At 40.2% G+C, this 22707-nt stretch overlaps 2 protein-coding genes across 2 annotated transcripts in view; one reads left to right on the plus strand and one right to left on the minus strand.

Moving 5' to 3' along the window:
• The window catches only part of LOC310966070 (bactericidal permeability-increasing protein), a 12562-nt gene extending 3553 nt beyond the window's left edge, over positions 1-9009 (plus strand). Inside the window, exons 4-17 of the mRNA XM_083939869.1 lie at positions 52-166; positions 279-410; positions 501-656; positions 747-810; positions 1963-2023; positions 2103-2194; positions 2320-2496; positions 2583-2642; positions 4116-4283; positions 4369-4436; positions 4542-4584; positions 4661-4724; positions 6875-6951; positions 7092-9009. Of these exons, the coding sequence (XP_083795995.1) occupies positions 52-166; positions 279-410; positions 501-656; positions 747-810; positions 1963-2023; positions 2103-2194; positions 2320-2496; positions 2583-2642; positions 4116-4283; positions 4369-4436; positions 4542-4584; positions 4661-4724; positions 6875-6951; positions 7092-7133 (1319 nt within the window). The 3' untranslated portion in view covers positions 7134-9009. The remainder of the gene's footprint in view (positions 1-51; positions 167-278; positions 411-500; positions 657-746; positions 811-1962; positions 2024-2102; positions 2195-2319; positions 2497-2582; positions 2643-4115; positions 4284-4368; positions 4437-4541; positions 4585-4660; positions 4725-6874; positions 6952-7091) is intronic.
• On the minus strand, positions 7629-18981 carry cdk5rap1 (CDK5 regulatory subunit associated protein 1; the record flags this gene model as incomplete). The annotated part of the gene is made up of 13 exons (XM_083939870.1): positions 7629-9170; positions 10116-10256; positions 12315-12464; positions 12591-12721; positions 13929-13984; positions 14110-14207; positions 14340-14570; positions 15344-15464; positions 15591-15801; positions 15881-15981; positions 16561-16595; positions 16670-16773; positions 18705-18981. 13 exons carry the CDS (start codon positions 18979-18981, stop codon positions 9021-9023), a joined length of 1806 nt encoding a protein of 601 aa, XP_083795996.1. The 3' UTR covers positions 7629-9020.
• Between the last annotated feature and the right edge of the window lie 3726 nt (positions 18982-22707).

A 22707-nucleotide genomic window follows, 5' to 3' on the forward strand; every position in this document is an offset into this window, starting at 1 on the left:
AGCACAGATTTCACCATTGTTCCATCATCAAATTTCCTTGCCTTCTCCTAGGCAGACAGCTGGGGATGGCTTCGATCCAGCAGAAACTCAAGACCATCAAAGTCCCAGATATTTCAGGATCACAGAAGGTGTCCCCCATAGGCAAGGTCCAGTACAGCCTGTCAAAGTAAGGCACCAGTATATTCAGCACTCCTGTGACTTCTGTAGGAAACTGGAACACTAAAAGTGCTTTTTTCCCCCCAAAGTGCCTTTAAAAACATGTGTGTTGTCTCTTTCAGTATGCAAATAGTGGATGTTGGGTTACCAAAGTCTGTGATAGATCTGGTGCCAGGGACTGGTGTCAGACTGTCCATTGGTAATGCTTTCATCCATCTGAATGGAAACTGGAGGGTCAAGTACCTTCGAATAATGTGAGTGAGAAAAGATATCTTCCCTATACTCTACAATTAAATCCATTCAGTGATGTGTCTGCTGCAGCAGTGATCGCTCTCTCTTAACAGAAAGGACAGCGGTTCTTTTGATTTAAGTGTCAATGACCTCACTATCACTACAAGCATTGCCCTGAAGAGTGATGAGACAGGCCGACCTGCAGTCAGTAGTGTCAACTGTACGGCCATTGTCGGCGGTGCGAGCGTCAAGTTCCACGGTGGAGCCAGGTAAAAGACAGACCTACGTTCCTTGTGATGGATGCAATAGAGATGTTTTTTTTCTGCTATCCTAATTCCTATTATTGCCTTTTGTGTCAGCTGGCTCTACAATCTCTTCAAAAACTTCATTGATAAGGCTTTACGAAAGACACTGGAGAAACAGGTGAGGGCAAACCGGCCTTACGGCCACTCTTTTTGATCATGCACCTTTCCTCTCTGGGGTTGTATTCTCAGCGTATTTGATTTAGCCAGAAGAAATGCAGCTCAACGTCCCTCTCATTTCCTTTTACTAAGTTTAACCTATTTTAGTTGGTTCAGTCCAGTGGTTCGCAACCTCCCATTCAAAGCAGTCATGTCTAGATGGTAGTTATTCGCAAACTCACAAAAAGTCTTTGTGATGACCTAATAGTAACGTTACCTATTCGAAGTTGATGCCTAAACTTTAACCACCTTGCGAGATTCTCACAAATCTTGGTTTACCATTGAAACACGGTCATCACAAAAAGTCACAAGAAAATCAGAGAGAGGCCGTCTGATGGTACAAAGGTTACACACACATCTGTTTGGTTTGGGACTTTCCTCTGATATTTGCTTTTTTTGTGAAATATTGGATGATTTAATTTCCATGAAATCATCTGAGAGGAGGTGAAATAGGCCAAGTCATAGACATCACAGACATGCTGACCCCATACGAGCCTGTTCGCAGCCTTAGATCCGCAGGCGGGTCTCTCTTAACTGTTCTAAGGCCAAGGCTCAAAACCAGAGATGACCATGCCTACTCTGTCAGAGCGCCTCGGCTTTGGAACAACCTTCCAGCTTAGATAAGGCTCGCTGAATCAGTATCCTCTTTTAAATCACTTCTTAAAACTAACTTTTATAGACTTGCCTTCCTGTGATGCCGTCCATCGTTCTTCTTTCTTTGCAGGCACTTTAAATTAATTAACTAACAAGCTTATAATAATTTCCTTTGTCCTCTGTACACTTTTATACAATGACGCATACTTTATGGTTATCATCTACCTCAGTGGATTTTACTATTATTATGATTTATACAAATAAAGTTAATATTATCTATCCATCTATCCATCTATCCATCTATCTATCCATCCATCCATCTATCTATCTATCTATCTCTACATCTCTCTATCCATCTCTCTATCTATCTATCTATCTATATATCTATCTATATATGTATATATCATTATGTCATTCCTATGCTATTGGTTGACAGATACCAGTTGGATTCTGATCAGCGTGTAACACCAAGTTTCTTTTGGAGACTGAAAATAGATTGTTCTGGTCTTTTCTGTTGCAGATCTGCCCTCTGGTGGCCAATGCAGTTTCTGACATGAACCCTCAGTTGAAAACTCTCAATGGTAAAACATTATCTTTATTTCAAATACTTGTTTGTGTTATTAGTGCTGAATATAAGAGAGACTTTCTACGTTACTACAGTTGTAGCCAAAGTGGACCAGTATGCAGAGATTGAATATTCCATGGTGTCATCGCCCACAGTGTCAAAGTCGTCCATAGACCTGAGCTTGAAGGTAAAGAATTGTGTAGCATTACACTGTACATGTTATACACCTGGAGCCTCACTTTGGTTGTAAAGAAATAGACGGTCATGGTCATGTCTTAACTTTTCTGTTTCTGTTGTTTCTTTGTCATTTAGGGTGAATTTTACAACATTGAGAAGCATCAGGAGCCTCCGTTCTCCCCAACAGCCTTTTCCCTGCCTCCCCAGATTAACAACATGTTGTACATTGGCGTATCTGCCTTCACCACCAACTCAGCAGCCTACGTCTACAACAGAGCTGGAGCCCTCAGCCTCTACATCACCGATGATATGGTGAGCTGCATTCTCCCGATTCTCCTTATGAATCTAATTTCATGATGTCACACTCATCTACAACCTCTCTGACTCTGTCACAACAGATCCCGCAAAGCTCTCCTATCCGACTCAACACCAGGACGTTTGGAGCCTTCATCCCACAGGTGACGACATATTCCTCAGATTTTATAAGACGCATTGTCTTCTTGTAGGGGTCTAGTCTAGATGGTGACCCAAGATTTGCAAATGTCTCATGAGACGATCAAAGTTAGTATAGGTTGACGAGAAGTGAGTCTTGTGAGAAAGTAGATACAAACATTTTTATGGCTGGGCTACATGGAGAGAATCAAATACCCCAATATTTGTTACCAAATATTTCCATATCGATATTTAAATGATATTGTAGGGTTACTATTGGTGCTTTCAGCAAATATTTAGAAGAGGGATCTGTGTGCACATTCATTCATTCATCTTCAACCGCTTATCCCGGGGTCGGGGTCACGGGGGGGCTGGAGCCTATCCCAGCTGACATCGGGCGTGAGGCGGGGTCCACCCTGGACAGGACGCCAGTCTATCGCAGGGCACATAGAGACGAACAGAGACAGACAACCATTCACACCTACGTGCGATTTAGAGTAGTCAATGAACCGAACACCTGCACGTCTTTGGACTGTGGGAGGAAACCGGAGAACCCGTAGAAAAACCCACGCAAACACGGGGAGAACATGCAAACTCCACACAGAAGGGCCCCAGCCGGGATGCGAACCTGTAACCCTCTCACTGTGAGGCGATAGTGGTAACCACATATCCATCCAAAATAGTCAGGTGCAAGACAAAAACTATTTAACTGCAGGAAACAAAAGAGTGTCTGCACACGGTCAGGCTCCAATATAAATAATGAATTTACTTTAAAAAGGTAACTTTTCGACCCTCAAGTTCTTAAGATCTAGAAAAAAAGGGCAATTATTCGATCTTTAAGATCTTAATTGAATCGGTGCCTTTTTAACGTAAATATTCTTTAATAACGTCATGACCGAAAGAACGAGGTCGCGGGTACAAGCGGCCGAAATGGGTTTTCTCAGGAGGGGGGCTGGAGTCTCCCTTAGAGAGAGGGGGAGAAGTTCAGCATCCGTGAGGAACTCGGAGTAGAGCCGCTGCTCCTTTGTGTTGAAAGGAGCCAGTTGAGGTGGTTCAGGATCATCTGGTAAGGATGTCCCCTGGGCGCCTCCCTAGGGAGGTGTACCAGGCACGTCCAGCTGGGAGGAGGCCTCGTGGAAGACCCAGGACCAGGTGGAGAGATTAGATCTCCACGCTGGCCTGGGAACGCCTCGGGATCCCCCAGTTAGAGCTGGTTAATGTGGCCCGGGAAAGGGAAGTTTGGGGTCCCCTGCTAAAGCTGCTGCCCCCGAGACCTGACCCCGGATAAGAGGATGAAGATGAGATGAGATGAGATTCTTTAATAACGTGGATAAAACAATAAAATAACAGCACATCTAGAATAGTCTGGTTTCAGAAAGTGACATCACTTAATGCAGTAAAGACAGGTAAAAATGACACTTACAGTATCGCACAACAATTACCATATCCAAAATCTAACATATCTAGTCTCATATCACTGTGTATCTATGTATTTTCAGATTGCCAAGCTTTTCCCAGGTCTGATGATGAAACTGCTGGTGAAGACGGCGAAAAGTCCCGTCATCACTTTTGAACCCAACAATGCCACAGTTCAGGCCACTTGTACAGTGACAGCCTACGCTATCCAACCGAACGCCACACTTTCCCCTCTCTTTGTCCTAAACTTGGTAGGTCACACAGCTGTTTTGATTTTTTTAAAAAACATCAGTGCGGTTCAGAGTAGGTAACTTCCACTCCATACTGTCTTTACAGGAGACCAGCGTCAGTGTCCGAGTGTTTGTCAGTGGAATGAGGCTGGCTGGAGCTGTCACCCTAAACAAGTGAGTTACTAAAAAATCACTTCTTGTTCTCAGAAGAGAAAAAATGGGCCAAAAGGTCCTCGTAATAGATGCACTTCCCATGCTAATTCTACCTAATTTGCACAGAATGGATCTGACCCTGGGGACAAGTTATGTGGGAGAGTTTCAGGTGAGCACTGCCTCCTAACAGAGGTCACAGTGTGCAGCATTAGTACCAACATTTAACACTAACCCTAAACTTGCAGGTCAGATCGCTCGACAACATCTTTCAAATGGTCCTAAAAGTGGTTGTGATACCCAAACTGAACGGTGAGTTTTTGCATTTTGAGTTTCTATTCTATATGAACTTGGTGCCATTTCATATACTGTACTCAGGCTGTTGCATGAAAATCAAATAGGGGTTTATGGAGTCACTTTTTAGACTCTGATTTAAATTAGCAGGATTTAGCGGCATCTATTGGCAGAAATGTAATAAAACACTGGTTCTCAAACTGTGGCACTTGCACCACTAATGGTTCTCTAGCGCTCTCTTGTGGTACTTGAAATAATCTCCAAAGTATAAAAAAGGAAACATTAATTACTAAATAAATGTAATACTATCAAAAAACTACAACATTTCCAAAGAAAATACTTTTAAGGTCGATGAAATGTAATTTAAAATAAGCTTAGCATTATTTTTGTTTTAATATCAGCCTGCGACGTGGTCACGTTCATGAGTTACGAGCTAAACTGTGGGGTAAGAGGGTAAGCAGAGGTAAAATGATTGGTTTGAAAACACTGCAAATGGGAACTATTAAGAAAGGAAGTGCGGATCAGGAGGAGAATATTTAGAGCAGTCCTTCTGAAACTGAAGTCATGGCTGAAGACGATCAACAATAAATAATCTTCTGCTTAGGAATAAACCTTCCTGTCTGTAGCTGAATAGTGTCGACCCCCACTGCTGTATTTTAACATTGGTCTTAGCGGTGGGACTTGAGAGAGCCTGATATGTTCTGAGGTGGTACGTCGTGTACAAAGTTTGAGAACCACTGTAATAGAATATTCATAATGTTTTTATTCATGTATAATGATATAATATGTACCTAAAACTGAAAATGGCATTTTTGTGAGCTTAGAACGAGCCCCTCATATCTACATGGGGAGCGAGTCCTCTTCTATGAGGTCCATGTTGCACTGCCAGGTTACTACAGTAGCCTCGAAGAGACAAACCAAACACTGGCTCGAGAGGCTAAAGCATTTTTACGTTACCTGAAGGCAAACAAGTTTCAAATCCAACATCTACAGAGTCCTTCTTAAAAAACATTCAACCCTTCCTCACCCATAACGATATAGAGAAGTTAACTCATGCCTTAATTTTAAGCAGACTCCAACACTGGTACCCAGCCTTGCACCCCCACAGCCCTATCAGACTAATTAACAATATTTTCATACTTTGGGTTAAGGTTTTGTCTCCTTTCTGTTGATCTGGTCAAGTTTGTACAAAAGCGCATTTTACATTCACCAAAGAAAAACATTGGAGATCTTAATATATTTATAATTATGTTTTATATTTAGTATTTAGATAAGATTAAGCACATTTTTATAGCTTAGAGTCGTCTCAGATGTGTAACTTTTGTACATATAAAGCATCACATATCCCTACTGGTTTAGCTGCCCCTGAACGAACGCAGACACTCTGAGCAGGTCAGCATCCGTTCTGCCTTTAGATCAGGGCTGCCCAACCCTGCTCCTCGAGGGCCACTGTCCTGCATGTTTTAGGTTTCTCCATGCTCTAACACACTTGAGTCTAAAGATTTTCAAACCTGGGACAGGCTTCAGCTGCTTGATAAGGAGCACATCATTAGATTCAGGTGTGTTGGAGCAGAGAGAAACCTAAAACATGCAGGACAGTGGCCCTCGAGGAGCAGGGTTGGGCAGCCCTGCTTTAGATGGATAATGCGGACATAGTAATTGTTCTGCTTATCACAGTGCCACTCTTATTGTCTAATTCAAACTTTACAACAACAACCAGCAGGATATTTCTGCTGCTGGTGAGAGGTGTGGCCTGTGCAATCAGCCAATCAAAGCTTGTAGTTTATGACTAATTGTGACAATAAATAAACTTAACACCAGTGTCCTCCTAAACACGAATATAGAAGTCCCCTCTGGTGTCATATTTATTCTCCTTGCACACGGCTAGTGTCTATATTTTATATGTATTTCCCAGTGTAATTATATTGAACCATTTTTAAACTCATTGTCCTCTCATCTTCAAGTTCATTTGAACCCTTTGTGTTGTAGCTTTAGTATTTCTTTGTTTATTTAAGATTGTCTTTTGATGTGAGGCACTTTGAGCTGTATTTAATGCATGAATTGTACGACATGATTAAAACGAGATACATACCTACTGATAATGTTTTTATGTTTGCCACATTGGTTGACTATGTAGTTTATCTAAATGTATGAATTCTGCTTCATAGTTCAACTTGCGAAGGGATACCCACTTCCTACACTTGGAAAGATGAAGCTTGTGAACACCGAGCTCCAGGTCTTGAAGGTCAGACTGGAAACCTATTATAAAACTGCATGTTTTTGAGCTAGATGCATTTATTATATGACAGGAGATTTAATAAGGGCCAATAACAAACCGGCTCATTTCCTAGCTGTTATTAACTGTTGTGCTTTATTTTTCTCAAGGACTACATGCTGATCGGGACCGACGTTCAGTTCATGGGTTGAATGGCATTTCTGGAAATTCATTTCTGATTTGCGGCCATGAGGCCCCAACTACCTGACAGAGAGACACACCTTAAAGAAGTATAAATATGAGTTCTCCTACAAACCTGCAGCTTGCAATTTACCTCAGGTTTTTATCATTTTCCTGTTCTTTATACTTTTTCCTTGTTCTTTTACATGTGACCTCAGATCAGGTTCTCCACAAATAAAATGTAAATGAGGCAGTGAACTTTTCCAACAAGGTTACCGCAGTCATGTCACAACAGGACACAGTCTGCAGGACAAGGTTTGCTCTTGTCACCACAATTATCTTTTTTTGAAATAGCATGCTTACTCCAACGCACATCACAGCACTTTCTGCTGCTGACTTTCAAATTCTTTCTCAAAGTTTGTAGCTCACAGAGCAATTGTGGACAAATGTGCTGATCCATGTTTGGAGAGTCCCATAAAATGATCCATGGCATCAATCAAGCACCAGACCAAACAAATCAGTCACAGTTGTATGTTTCAAACAAATGCTGTAATTTATCATACAAACTGGTTTGAGCATCTTAGAGGGAATTCATAAATGTTACGCCTAGAGAATAAGACAGTCAAAAAATATTATTACACGTGAACAGCTCTCTCCAAAATCCACACACTACAGTGCAAAAACTCAAATTTGAGATTTCATCTTGTATCAAGTGCGGAGCTGCTCCATAGACAATGAAATGGGAAAATGTGTTATAGACGAGCCTTAGAGATTAAGGGGACCCTCTATGTTTCATAACTGACAACACTACAATAGAATAAAGTTAATTTTCGGTATGAACAGAAAAACAAACAATCTGCGTATCCACAAAATCAGGCTGCATCCGAAATTCCATACGCATGTGCTATTTATAAGGCTAAGACTTTTTTAAATGTATCCTAACCCTTAGTCAGAAGTCAATAGTACATTAATTGCATACCAAATCTGGTGAAATATTATAGTGTGCAAACAGTGGACGCTACGCCGGCATAATAAATATCCCACAAAGTAATATGTAAGTGACGACAACGTAACGGACAGGGACCAAAGCAACAATGTCAACAATGACAACACTTCAACTGATATTTCTACATATTAAAAATCAAAGATTTTGTCATCTATAATAGTTGGACCATGCATTACATGGCGTTGCTGGTAGAGCTGACGTTGGCACAGGTTACTGTGGTGACATGTCTCCGATCGGCAAGGAGGTCCTCAGGAAGTGACAGTGTAACTACAGCTCAGTGTGGCTCAGAAAAGATCCTTACTACTGTTTATTTACACAAACGTATTTGTAGAAGGATAGTTTCCAGATTGAGTATTTCAGAAGCAGAATCATTGCCCCACTCATTCTCTATGGAGCAACTCCAGACTTCATACTTGTTGAAATCACAAGTTTGAGACTTACTTCTCTGGTTTCTGGCTTTGAGAGAAAGCAAAACAAAATATAGATTGGACTGTCCTGGGCCATGGAAATAACATATTTGAATTCTTCATTAGGGTGGTTCAATACGTACATACACATACTTATACTTTGGTTTATATAAATAGCATATCCATATAGTCCAAGGTGAGCGTAAGAGGACCAACATTCCTGTAAAACATGTGTCAAACTGATCCAGTAAAGGGCCGTGTGGCTGCAGGTTTTCAGTCCAACCAAGCAAGAACACACCTGACTCGACTTACTCAATCACCTGAACTGTCTTCACACAGTTGATTTGTTGGACCAGGTGTGTTTTTGATTGGATGGAATGAAAACCTGCAGCCACACGGCCCTTTACTGGATCAGTTTGACACCCCTGCAACAACCTCCATGTGTCTTCAAAGTCATTCGAGAGAAGAAGGCAGAGTGCTAGTTCCTTCCGTATCACCTGAGTCAATCAACGGTATGTTTCAGTCATGATCGGTTCTGAGGCCACATGTTCATCAAGGTGGTGCCTTGGCAGAGTCTCATAGTTCTTCACAGTGCCTCTCAGGGAGCTGTGACTGAGGGCTCGGCCTTTCAGGCTCTGGGAGTTAGCCGACAATATCTGTATTAAAAACACAAAACATAAAAGAATGAATGATTGACTGATGAACTCGCTGAAAGTAGCAGATAATGTTTTGAGGCTCTTGACTGTGAGGATTGTTGAAATTATGTCAGGAAACCTTCTTTTATGCTTAAATCTTTGCCATTTGTGTGTGGTGTGTGTGTGTGTTACAGCTCAACATGCGTTTTTACATGATTGTTTACTAGATGTGCCTGTGGATGAGTACAGAAACACATCCAAACATGTTTTTCAGCTGCATCTAATGGTCAGGCTCTATTTCAGATACTGGATTTTTGAAAGTGATAGCAATATTAATAATTGAGATAACAATAGCATGCAGTTATATTTGTTTGTCAACATGAACAAACAATTTAGACAAACATTTAAAGCCGCTTAAAACTTGGTTTGTGTTTCTCTATAACATTACATTGACTGGATACTGTGTGTGTGTGTGTGTGTGTGTGTGTGTGTGTGTGTGTGTGTGTGTGTGTGTGTGTGTGTGTGTGTGTGTGTGTGTGTGTGTGTGTGTGTGTGTGTGTGTGTGTGTGTGTGTGTGTGTGTGTGTGTGTGTGTGTGTGTGTGTGTGTGTGTGTGTGTGTGTGTGTGTTCGATTATGCCCCCCCTCCTCCCGTTCTTATCAACCTTCAGCTGTATTTTCAAATAAAGGCTTGAAAAAATGTTTTAATAATGTTAAAACAAGATATGTAGTAGTGAGTGGGACAGTTGAAAGTCTACAGTCTGATGGAAACACTTTGTAACAGTGACAAAGTTTCTAAATAACCTGAAACAAATCTTTGACATTTCTGTGATGCAACCAATATGCCAATATATCTGTAATAAACTTATATTTACCCATAACATTGGCTGTGTCAGTTAGGCTCTATTTTGAAGAAAATTGCTAAAAGTGATGACTCTAAAGGATGTAGTATCCATAGCAAACCCTACCTTCACCAGCACATAGTCTCCAGCATTGACCGATGCAGTGATGAATTCTGCAGGCTGAACAGAAACATCCTCTTTGGGGAAGATCACTTTCATATTGCCATCAGTTCTCCCACACAGGTCCTTGGCAGATCTTTTACTTTCCTGCATAGAAATGGAAACCAGAGATAAGCAGTGTTGCCTGGTAACAGGTAATTGTACAGGGCTACTCCCTTTCATTCAGAAACAGCAGCTTCAAATATCTCATCTCATCTCATCTGTAGCTTCTTATCTGGGGTCGGGTCGCGGGGGCAGCAGCTTTAGCAGGGGACCCCAAACTTCCCTTTCCTGTGCCACATTAACCAGCTCTAACTGGGGGATCCCGAGGCGTTCCCAGGCCAGTGTGGAGATCTAATCTCTCCACCTGGTCCTGGGTCTTCCCCGAGGCCTCCTCCCAGCTGGACGTGCCTGGAACACCTCCCTAGGGAGGCGCCCAGGGGGCATCCTTACTAGATGATCCTGAACCACCTCAACTTACAAACTCAATTTCTGCATTCCTATACGAGCCAATAAATTAAGTATCATTAGACTAGGAGTCTACATACTTGCTAGAGGCTCTGTGAGGCTACACTCAGGCACAGCGCTGCTTTGAGCTAAGTGCTAACGTCACCATGCTAACATTATAACTTGAAGCTGAGCAGGTGTAATGTTTCCCTTGTTTACTATCTTAGTTTATCGTGTTAGCATGCTTCTATATACTAGTTAATACAAAACAAATGGTACAGCTGAGGCTGATAGGGAATGACATTAGCTTTGCAGGTATTCAGTCATAAACCAAAGTACTGGACAGGCTGAAATTTAGACTTGATGATTTAACTGAGAAATTCTGGCGTTAAATCATCCCGTGGTCTTTTGTGACACTTGCTCACATCAAATAAGCCATCGAGAGAGTTTCTTTCATCTAACAAGTTTTAACAGTGAAATCCAGGAGAGTCGCTAACAGCTGGACGTGGCTAACACTGATTCGCTCGGGGCAGTACAGTGAAGGCATTCAAACGTCTTTTTTAACCACTAATGCTGCTCAAAATAACAGCAAACCTCTGCAGCAGCATGAGAAGAGTCCCTACACACAAAACAAAGCACCAACAACGTAGTTAGTGAACCCAGAGTTTATTAAAAAAGGGTTTTGAAATCTTACCAACTGGCCCCTGTACCAGCTCCTCTCATAGTAAAGTCCATTCAAGTGGATTACCAAAGTCAATCCCAAAGGAAGGAGCCCATTGGTGCTTTGTTTTCTGTGTAGGGACTCTTCTCATGCTATAGCCCGAAGAAAACATTGCTTAAATCTTCCTCTCTGACACAGAGGTTACTGTTCTTTAATTTTGCTCACTGTCTTTTCACAAAATAAAGGTTTTTGTTGAAGTTCCTTGGTTATTTAAAAAGAACATGCAAGTACAGCAGTGGTATAGACACAGTGGATATTCTATCAAATTCTGAACATTAAAAAATACAAATATGTGAGAATAAATCAAGTATTAATACTTTGGTCTCTAATTTTGATCTCCAGTGTATAAAAATCTATGTTGAAAAAACAGTGTATGGGCAATATTTACATATTTGAAGTTCTGATCCTTGTACGTTATGTTCATTTTGCACTAAAGTTCTTATTAAAGTGAGATAATATTAGGAATATTTAACCTGTCACATATTTAATTCACACTGCAGTATTACAAAAAGAGGCTTTATCATGTGGTCATATCCTGCTTTACTGGGAAATGATGTATATTGTTTCGTCTTGTCAAGTGTTGACCACAACCCTCTTGAGAATGAGACTCCATGCCTCTATGAGATTATCTGTATTAATAAAGGTTAAATAAATAAAGGTTGAATAAAAATTAAATCAAGATATGAAATGACCTGTATCAGGATATTTGTTGAGATATTTCAGTCTGAACCAAAGAGGTGGAGCCACCAACAGACTCACATAGATCAAGCCATTCCTACAACAATGCCACGCATACAGCTAAAACCTCTACCTCTAAATCTAAATCTAAATCAACACAGTCAGGTGCAGAGAGGCAGCATTATCTCTGTTGTCTGGATTTATTTGAGCGGCAAATTAATAACCTTCCTACACTCATGTTTGGGGTAATAAACTTGGGTTAATGTGCATTAAACCTCATATCCTTTGAAGGATGTGCCAGTAATGTTCGCAGTACTCACTCCTTCCACCAGAACAAGTTGTGTGCTGCCGATGAGAGCAGAGTTGACCTTTGCAGCTTCCTCTCTGAATACTGTGATGCACTCCTCCAGCCTCTGCTGCTTCACCTCAGCTGGCACGTCATCTTGAAGACGATGGGAGGCGTGAGTTTTCTGAGTAACCAAACCAGAGTGCGGTTACAAAAAGAAGGTAAAACTAGATAATTTATGGGGCGACTGAAGGGAACACTTCAGCTCAGATTTAATTCTAAAATACAGACTGGTACATTACAAACTCACCTTTCTCATACTGTAGGCAAACAGGAATCCTACATTGTAGCCCACCTCTCTGATCAGAGATAGAGTCTGCTGGTGGTCGTCCTCTGTTTCACCACAGAAGCCTGAGATGAAGTCACTGCTGAGGCTCACCTCTGACACACGCACACACGCACGCACACCCATGCGCACACACATGCGCACAGATACACACACACACACAAATGTTACTTACTACACACTAATTTATCAGGATGACTATACCCAAGTAAATGCCTTTCAGGTTCACTTCAGGTTATTCAAGTTATTGTTGCCATAATGTAATCTAGAGACGAGTGACAAATGAACAGGGGTGGAGTGTACTTGTGCTTTAAAATTGTTTATTTTACTTTTACCTTAGTATTTTTGGATTTCAGGTACTGTACTTTGCTACATTTCCAGTTGCATCTGCTACAGAGATCACGCTGGGGTTCATGTGCTAGTGCTTATGACGATGGAAACTCACAGATAAGCTGCAACAACGGAAGTGCTGTATAATCAAGTGTTTCTCAGTCACAAGCATGCAAAGGGACCCAAGTCAAACACCCCTATGATGCGTGAAAAACAGGTTGATGCAGGGTCTAACTAAATGGTATTGGTGGATCCTCCTCTGGTTACTTCAATCAAAGTTTAGATTGAGAAAGGTGGTTGTATAATCATAACTGATTAGAAAAACTGACTCAGTTGCATGCACAAGATAAGAAAGTACGATCAATACAAAAGCAATGCATTGTTGGTTTGGACATGAAGAAAGTTTTACTTTCATCCAAGTTAACTTTGACACAAGCAATTTTACTTGAGTGAAATTAGTATACAATGAGATACTTATGTACTACTTTTGAAATATTCTTGCCAGTCTGCAACATTAGTTTGATCATATTCACTGAAACCGACCCTATCCTCAGATAGAACAACATAAATCATTCGGTTTTACAAAAAAAAAAACGCACCTCTACGTGCACATAGAGTTTGTTGTTTGTTTTGCAAAAGTCCACAGCGTCCGTATCATCCTGTCCACTCACGCACACGCCTCAAGCTAGGCAAACGCTAAATGACGTTAGCAGTTGCTATCTATGAGTAAGTTAGCCAGTCTACCACGTGTAGCGTGTTCCCCATGCTGTTTATCTATGAGAGACGAGACGGGCGCGTTCACAGGAAACTGGTACATGTGCACTTACGAGCACTCGATGTGAGGGAGCAGAGTAGCACAGTGGTAGAGGTGTAGGAGCTTAAATTGTAAACATTCAAATCCACTTGATCTGCCCGACTTTGCCGACTGCAGCTTTAAAAAAAACTAATGACACCTGACTTTTTGTATCCTACCTGGGATCATTCTCTTGACGTTCTTCACAAGATCAAGGTAGGCGTCTCTTGTGTAGCTGCAGGTTTTATAAGAAAATAAATGTTATTAGAACACCTAGTGACATTTTAAAGTACTTCAACAACCTTAGAAACAGAATTGCTTTGACAAATTAGTTTGGAAAAAAGCACAATGGTGTCTCACCCACGTCGCATTGCTTTAAGGACCTTACTGCTGCCACTCTGGGCGGGAAGGTGAATCTGCTTACAAATGTTCCCTCGCTCCGCAATAAGGTGCAAAACCTGTAAAAACCAGCACACAGAGCAGGTTATCAGCCAAGTTAAGTTAAGAGGCAAAAGACACTTTGTTATACATCTTTATTTACACTGGAACGTAATGAGATTTAGTGCTTTAGAGAATGTATACATGTATACCTCGTCAGGGAAATCTTTGGGATGAGGGGAGGTGAATCTGATCCTCATGTCAGGGTCTACGTGTGACACTCGGTCCAGCAGGTCGGAGAAACGCAGACCTCCCTGTTTGCTTCTGTAGATGGTATTAAACCCCTGGCTGAGCTTGGTCAAGTCTGAGCCACAGAACTGTTCTTCTGACGTGTCTCTGTAGCTGTTCACATTTTGTCCTAGCAAGGTCAACTCCTTAACACCCTGAAAAAAAACACCAAACACGTACTAATCAGGAAGAGCTGGAATTATCTGTCCAATAATTTATGCACCACAGTACAGAAGATGTGCATCGACCTAGCTTTTTAAAGGTTGCATATTCTGCTCATTTTCAGGTTCACACTTGTATTTTGTGTTTCTAATAGAACATAAACACACTTTAATGTTCAAAAAGCACCTTATTTTTCTCATACTGGCTGTCTGAATATACCTGTATTCACCCTGTCTGAAACACTTCCTTTTTGCGCCTGTCTATTTAAAGTTGTACTTCGTAAGATTATCATCTATGTAATTGTCTTTTAAGTTAGTTTAAGTTATCAAAGACTAAGTTAAAACAATGGTGATTGATCATATGACCCACTAATAAAATAACTTTTCTGCAGAGTATTCCAATATACGCGTCTGTGGCAACATCTGCGTGTTAGATGTGAATAAGTCATCATGTTAGTGACGCTGCTGACAGCGGATGGTCTGCTGGTCCAGATCGTCACCAACGGTTCACTTGTAATCGGTTCATTCTGTTTGAACTTAGTATTTTTGCAAAGTTGATAAAAAGAAAAGACCTAACGACATTACACGCTTCATTTGAAAACAGAAGCATAAAATGTTTTTTAAAAAAAGACATTCAGCACAGCCCTGATTAGCTCAGTTTTTCTGAAATAGAGACATTTTGTGTAATAGCCCTAGTGTAACTCAGTGCATGTCTAAAAAGTGAAAGGGTTTAACTGACATACTTTAGTGTTGCGGGTATAACTTGCCTGGTCAGAGAGCATACGGACTTCCTCCAGTATGGAGCTGACAGGTCGACTCCTTTCCCTCCCTCGGGTGAAGGGAACGATGCAGTAACTACACATGTTGTCACAGCCTCGCATGATAGATCTGCCAACGTAGATGCACACAAAATCATCAGAGGTTACCATAAAGAACACAGTGTAGAAAATGACAGGTGGTGTGGAGGGTGAATTACGTCCTCCAGAAACCACAGCTGCTCAGAAAGCAACTTACACAAAAGCACTGTATCCCTGAGGAGCATGGTGGACGGGCATGATGTCAGCGTAGGTCTCTTCTAATGACAGCAGCACGTTGCTTGCCTGTTGACCTCCACCGGCTACAGTCAAGAGGCGGGGAAGGTCTCGGTAGGCGTCTGGACCAGCTAGAACATCGACAAGTTTCTCCCGCTCCAAGAGCTCCGTCTTTAGTCTTTCTGCCATGCACCCTGGACAAACACAACCATTAATAAATGCCCTAACCTTTGTAAGGCAGTCAAATATCTGTAAATCAGTGGACTAACTTACCTAAAATCCCAATTTTCATTGGTGTGCGGCTCTTTAACCGTCTCTTCTTCATAGCTGTTAGTTGTTGCAGTCTATTCCATATAGTTTGTTCAGCTTTTTCTCTATTACGAGAGAAGATTGCCCATTAGTTTGTGCATCAGTGTTAGTTTATTTTGTGTACTTATGGAAGCTTTGAGGTTAGGTTAAACATTGTAAAATTGCTTTGTGTATAAAAATGTAGTATATATGTATATTTACAGTTATATGTGTATGTAGATGTGTTTCTATGGATGTTTATATGTAGGTCTATACATTATACTATATTACTTTATATATATTATATTATTAGATATGTATAACAAAGATATTACTGTATAGTTAGATTTACAAATTGTAAATATAGTAGATAAATTATACAGATTACAGCAATTACTAAATTATGAGAAAGGGGTACGATTAAAAAAGTGAAAACTTCTACCTGCTCCTTTTCAGGCAGAGTTAATTGTCTTTATGTTGTTGTTGTTACAGGTTGTTTTTTTGTTCCTCTTATTTGTGAACTAATTTAATTTTGTATTGTTTGTATTTTGTATTGTTTTTGAACATTTCTGAAATAAATTCATTAAATTCAAATGAAAAGAAATCAATTCAATTCAAAATTGTCGTTCAAAACACGTTTTTCAGTGAACAACACATCGTCTTACCTTATGGAGCATGTTACCAGAAGGACGACGTCTGCCTGTAAGAACAATGATTTGTTAAGTAACTGACATCAAATATGTTCGAATGGTTTTGATCTCCTCTGTATCCTACCTCACTCAAGTCAGCTGTGCGTTGATATCCCTTACTCTGTAGTATGGACCAGGCTATCTCTGTGTCGTTCACGTTCATCTGACATCCATAGGTTTCAAAATACACTGGAATAGTAACACAAAACACCAGTTTATGAATGAATGAAGAATAGAATAAAATAGTTTGTATTTGTATTTTAGTATTGGCCCTAAACTCAAGCTAATCACTATTTTTTTTAAAGGATATTAATAGAATATAATATAATAAAATTACTTTAATGATCCCAGACTGAGAAATGATGTTGTAACAGCAGTAGTGGGTCAGCAAATAAACACTTTGTACATAACTTTAATAGAATCCATTATATAAATAGTGTATATATACAGTGCACAGTGTGCTATAACAATAAACAATGATAACATATACAACAAAATATACTATAACAATAATAATATATACAACAAAACAGTAGAGAGACCAGAGCTCTGTCAGGCAGAGGTGAGAGAGTTATTATATATATATATATATATATTGTATATATTATTATTATATACAGTGATGGAAAGATTTCCTGTATCTGTTGCTACGACAGCAAAGCTGAAGCAGCCTTCTGGAGAAGCTGCTCCGCTGTCTGACCAGTGTGAGTTGGAGAGGGTGGAGAGGAGGATCCATGATGGAGAACAGTTTTTTCAGCGTCCTCCTCTCCACCACAGCCTCCAGAGTGTCCTGTTTGCAGCCAATCACAGAGCCAGCCTTCCTGATCACTTTGCTGAGTCTGTTGGTGTCGCTGGCTCCGATGTTGTTTCCCCAACAAACCACAGCAAAGAAAAGTACACTGGCCACCAAAGACTGATAAAAGAATATTAACTGTTCTTTCTGCAATTTACATCCAGAAACAGTTGTTAATTTGTTCTGGCTCTGCTCTTACATGAAAAAGACCTTAGCAGATATATTATTGACTCTTTCACTATAAATCTTATTTCACTTTGGGAAAATGTTGTTTTGGTTTCCATAATAACCCTGAGAAAGAAGAAAAATGTTACTTTTAATAAATCCGGTTTTATTACTTGCAAAGTTTCTTATTCATAAAAGTAAAGTTTCTAAGAAAACCTCAAGTTTTTATTTTTTTCAAAAGGAAATTGTATTTTACTTTGAGCTAAACACCAAATCAGCAAATGAAGAGGATGTTAAAACCATAGACTCTTGTAATATCTATAACCTTGTTGTATAATGAACATCACCCCTGGCACGTGTTCTCTGTATTATCATGTGAATATGTATATATGTCTATTTCTATTTCTTCCCTTTTTAAATGTAACTTTATTGCTTATTTTTGCTATTTTTTATCTTATTTTGTTATATTCTGTCGCTGCAGTGACAAACGAATTTCCCCGTCTGCTGATTCTGATTCTCCATGTTTACTGTTCCCTGTAAACTATTTGTATTGGGGCGGCAGTAGCTCAGTCCACGCTGGGAACCGGAGGGTCGCCAGTTCGACTCCCTGTGTGGTCCATGAATGGAGCGTGGACTGGTGGCTGGAGAGGTGCCAGTTCATCTCCTGGGCACTGCCGAGGTGCTGTTCAGCAAGGCACCGAACCCCCAACTGCTCATAGTGCTGATCTATGGGCAGCCCCCTCGCTCTAACATCTCTCCATTAATTGCATGTATATAGGTCCTGTCTGTGCATGTGTGTGTGTATTTTGGGCCTGTGTGTGTAACATGAATAATAACATAGTAACAAAATTGAAAGTCATTCTTCTTCTTCTGTATCTGTCAATTCATTTTAAATAATCAGAATTAGATTTTTTAGGGGGAAATTGTTTTAGTTGCAAACTCCAGCTTTACAAAAAACATATTTAACAACAACAATATTATACAGATAACATATATTTGTAAAAACCGAAATATAGCACTATAAACATATATAAAACATCAGGTTTACTATAGTAATATAGCTCAAAAGTACTGTAATAACGTGCTGTAAAAATGTGCAAAAAAAAGTATGGGCCCTAAACAAACAAAATGAATTTGATAGTTTGCAGGGGTGCACACTAACCTTTCCTTGAACCCCCCATCTCCAAGTCCTCAGGAAGATAACTGTCATTGCCACAGTGCTCTTCTTCTCCTTCTGCTGCTGCAAAAGTCTTATTGACAGAAACTCCTTTAATGAAATCCTGAAAACTTGGACCAGAGGATAAGTGACTCTTGAACTTGTTTACAGTTGTCTTCGTCGCACCAGAGTCAGCCAGTTTAGAAGAATACCTGGGTTGAATACACCTGATGCGTAGCCAGTGTTTGGGGATGGTACACAGGTGTTTCCTGAGGGGCTCCATGATTAACGTTGGTTAGACAACTACAGGAGAAAAGGTTTGCTAGCTAACATTAACGTTACCTGTCGGGTTTGACTGTAACCAAGCAACCGCATACTCCAGTGAGCTAGCTACAGTGCTACCTATTCTGTCCCTAAATAATAAATAATAATAATAATAATAATAATAAAGTACTAAGCGAGTGCTAGCTATGTTGTTGAAATGTCATTCAAGGTACTCATATCATGTGTTGACAAGGGTGTCTTAACACCAAGAGCAGTGTCCCCTAATTCCTTAGTAACGCTAGGAAAACCCGGAAACGGGCATTGCGCTGTTGCTAGGTAACACTACTAATTTTGGGGGAACGGCGGCAGGACTTTTACCTCAGCTGCTAAATTTAAAACTACCTCAATAATCATGAAGAATATTTGATTAAGGTGCACTTGTATAAAACATAACAAAGCCATGACAGAAAAAAAGGATAATAACGTAAAGGTGTCCTGCGAAGACGGAAAAAGACGACAGGGACTCCTCTTGACACCAAAGATGTCCCCGGGTACGCCCATCTTTACGGTCCGACTAAAAACCTTCTTGGTGTAAAAGAAACGTTCCGGCTTAGAAATAGCTTTGCATCCATTTTTAATCATTTTGTGTGTATTTGTAGTAGTTTTATAGTCTTTTTATGTTCATTTGTGGTCAACCGTGAAGGGAATTTGGCCCAAATGTCTACTTAAGATGCTTTTCATTCATGTTTTCATTAGTTGTTCAACAGGCCCTCCTTTTTTATGTTTTTTTTTTTAACTTTATTTAACAATTTCACTAATACACAAATCAGACATGTGCTCACATAAAATTGGCGATGGACAATACATGTAAAAATAAAAATAAATAAATCAGGGTATAAATACACGTATTGAGGTAATTATCATCAGAAGCCATGTAAATATATTATAAAAAATATATACATTTTCCATGAAAAGGTTAAGGGCTTCAAGAGTTTTGATACTTGTCACAAATCTGAGAGATTTTATATAATTCTGAAATTGGATTTAGAAAGCAGTGAATTAGGGGATAGTTTTTGTTACCTTACATCTGTGCAAATTAAATGTGCCATATAAAATCAACATGTTAACAATAAACTCAGTATTATATGTCTCATGTTCAAAATACAGAATTACATTCCTACACTCACTTCTGATGTTACAGTTCATTTTACCAAATACATGCTGTGACATTCAAGTCCAAAAGGAAGCAGCATGTAAACAAGTGTCTGGTTCATTGTTACAAAAAGTACAAATGTTTTCAATATCTAGGAATTTAGAAAGACAATAAATTTGTAGTATATATCTCATCTCATCTCATCTTCAGCCTCTTATCCGGGGTCGGGTCGCGGGGGCAGCAGCTTTAGCAGGGGACCCCAAACGTCCCTTTACCGGGCCACATTAACCAGCTCTAACTGGGGGATCCTGAGGCGTTCCCAGGCCAGTGTGGAGATCTAATCTCTCCACCTGGTCCTGGGTCTTCCCCGAGGCCTCCTCCCAGCTGGACGTGCCTGGAACACCTCCCTAGGGAGACGCCCAGGGTTCATCCTTACTAGATAATCCTGAACCACCTCAACTGGCTCCTTTCAACGCAAAGGAGCAGCGGCTCTACTCAGAGTTCCTCACGGATGCTGAACTTCTCCCCCTCTATCATATAACATATCATATATTTTGTGTAAAATTTTGACATGTACTTCCTTAATTTTATTGGTAATACAGAATTTATATGGTAATAGCCACGCCCTCTATGCACTACCTATACAAATGCCCCAAAGGCTGTTCCTCTCGGAGTAATTTTCCTTCTTTCGAAGAATGCATTACGTATATGTTTATTATTACATTTAATATTTATGATGTCAATACCATTTATCGTCAGAAGGGGTTCAATGCTCTTGGCATATTGTAACAGCACACGTAGCAGAGGGAAACTGGGCATCATTTCATTAAATTGGTGGCAAAAGATGCCATCACCTGCTGTGGAAACAAAAACAAACCAAATACAGTGGATTATCAACATTTCATATCCATTAAACTAAATTCTCTAAATCTCGGCCAAACTTTAAACCCTTTAAAATTGAATTTCAAAATTATTTTGAGTCTATCCAAACTATTAATAATAAGAAATGTACTTATACCATAGATATATATCAATATTTTTTTAGGAAATGTAATAATATAGCCCACTTTAATTAAATGTATCTATTTATGCTTTATTTATTGTTTTATTTTCTGCCTTTTTATTTTATTATGTATTTAAGTAGTTTCACTTCCTAAGTTTACTTATGTAATGTCATTATATTTTAAGATTTTAATGTTCATTGAAAGAAGAAATGACTGAGTTATATACAAAATCCTTTGTAAGTATGATGCCAAAATATTCTAAAAATGTTCGTCTTGTGATATTTGTGAAAATACGCAAATAAAGTTTTTTAAAAAAGAGGGAAACTGGGCTTTAACACATATTTTGTCTCCTAGAGGGCACTTTAGCACAAGTTTAGGCTCCTAGAGGGCGCTTTAGCACGTGTTTTGTCTCTCAAGAGGGCACTTTAACATATGTTTTGGCTCCTAGAGGGCGCTTTAGCACATGTTTTGTCTCCTAGAGGACGCTTAAGCACATGTTTTGTCTCCTAGAGGGCACTTTAGCACATGTTTTGTCTCCTAGAAGGCGCTTTGGCACATGTTTTGGCTCCTAGAGGGTGCTTTAGCACATGTTTTGTCTCCTAGAGGTCGCGTTAGCACATGTTTTGTCTCCTAGAGGTCGCGTTAGCACATGTTTTGTCTCCTAGAGGGCACTTTAGCACACGTTTTGTCTCCTAGAGGTCGCTTTAGCACATGTTTTGTCTCCTAGAGGGCGCTTTAGCACATGTTCTGTCTCCTAGAAGGCGCTTTAGCATGTGTTTTGTCTCCTAGAGGGCGCTTAAGCACATATTTTCTCTCCTAGAGGGCGCTTAAGCACACTTTTTGCTCTCAAGAGGGCACTTTAACACACGTTTCGTCTCCTAGAGGGTGCTTAAGCACATGTTTTGTCTCCTAGAGGGTGCTTAAGCACATGTTTCGTCTCCTAGAGGTCGCTTTAGCACATGTTTTGTCTCCTAGAGGGTGCTTTAGCACATGTTTTGGCTCCTAGAGGTCGCTTTAGCACATGTTTTGTCTCCTAGAGGGCGCTTTAGCACATGTTCTGTCTCCTAGAAGGCGCTTTAGCATGTGTTTTGTCTCCTAGAGGGCGCTTAAGCACATATTTTCTCTCCTAGAGGGCGCTTAAGCACACTTTTTGCTCTCAAGAGGGCACTTTAACACACGTTTCGTCTCCTAGAGGGTGCTTAAGCACATGTTTTGTCTCCTAGAGGGTGCTTAAGCACATGTTTCGTCTCCTAGAGGTCGCTTTAGCACATGTTTTGTCTCCTAGAGGGTGCTTTAGCACATGTTTTGGCTCCTAGAGGGTGCTTTAGCACATGTTTTGGCTCCTAGAGGGCGCTTTAGCACATGTTTTGGCTCCTAGAGGGCACTTTAGCACACGTTTTTCAACAACAATCGGGCCACGAGGGGGTGCGACCTTGTGCATGCTGCTGGTTGGCCTATGCCATCAAGTCATTCGTAGGCCTGTGCCATCACCATCATGATTAGAAACAGTGTATGACATGTGGACCTATACTATCAATTTATACGTAGCACCAACTGATAACTACAAGGTGTGTGTGTGTGCACAACA

The sequence above is a fragment of the Echiichthys vipera genome (genome assembly GCF_963691815.1).
Source record: "Echiichthys vipera genome assembly, chromosome: X".
Lineage (NCBI taxonomy): Eukaryota > Metazoa > Chordata > Actinopteri > Perciformes > Trachinidae > Echiichthys > Echiichthys vipera.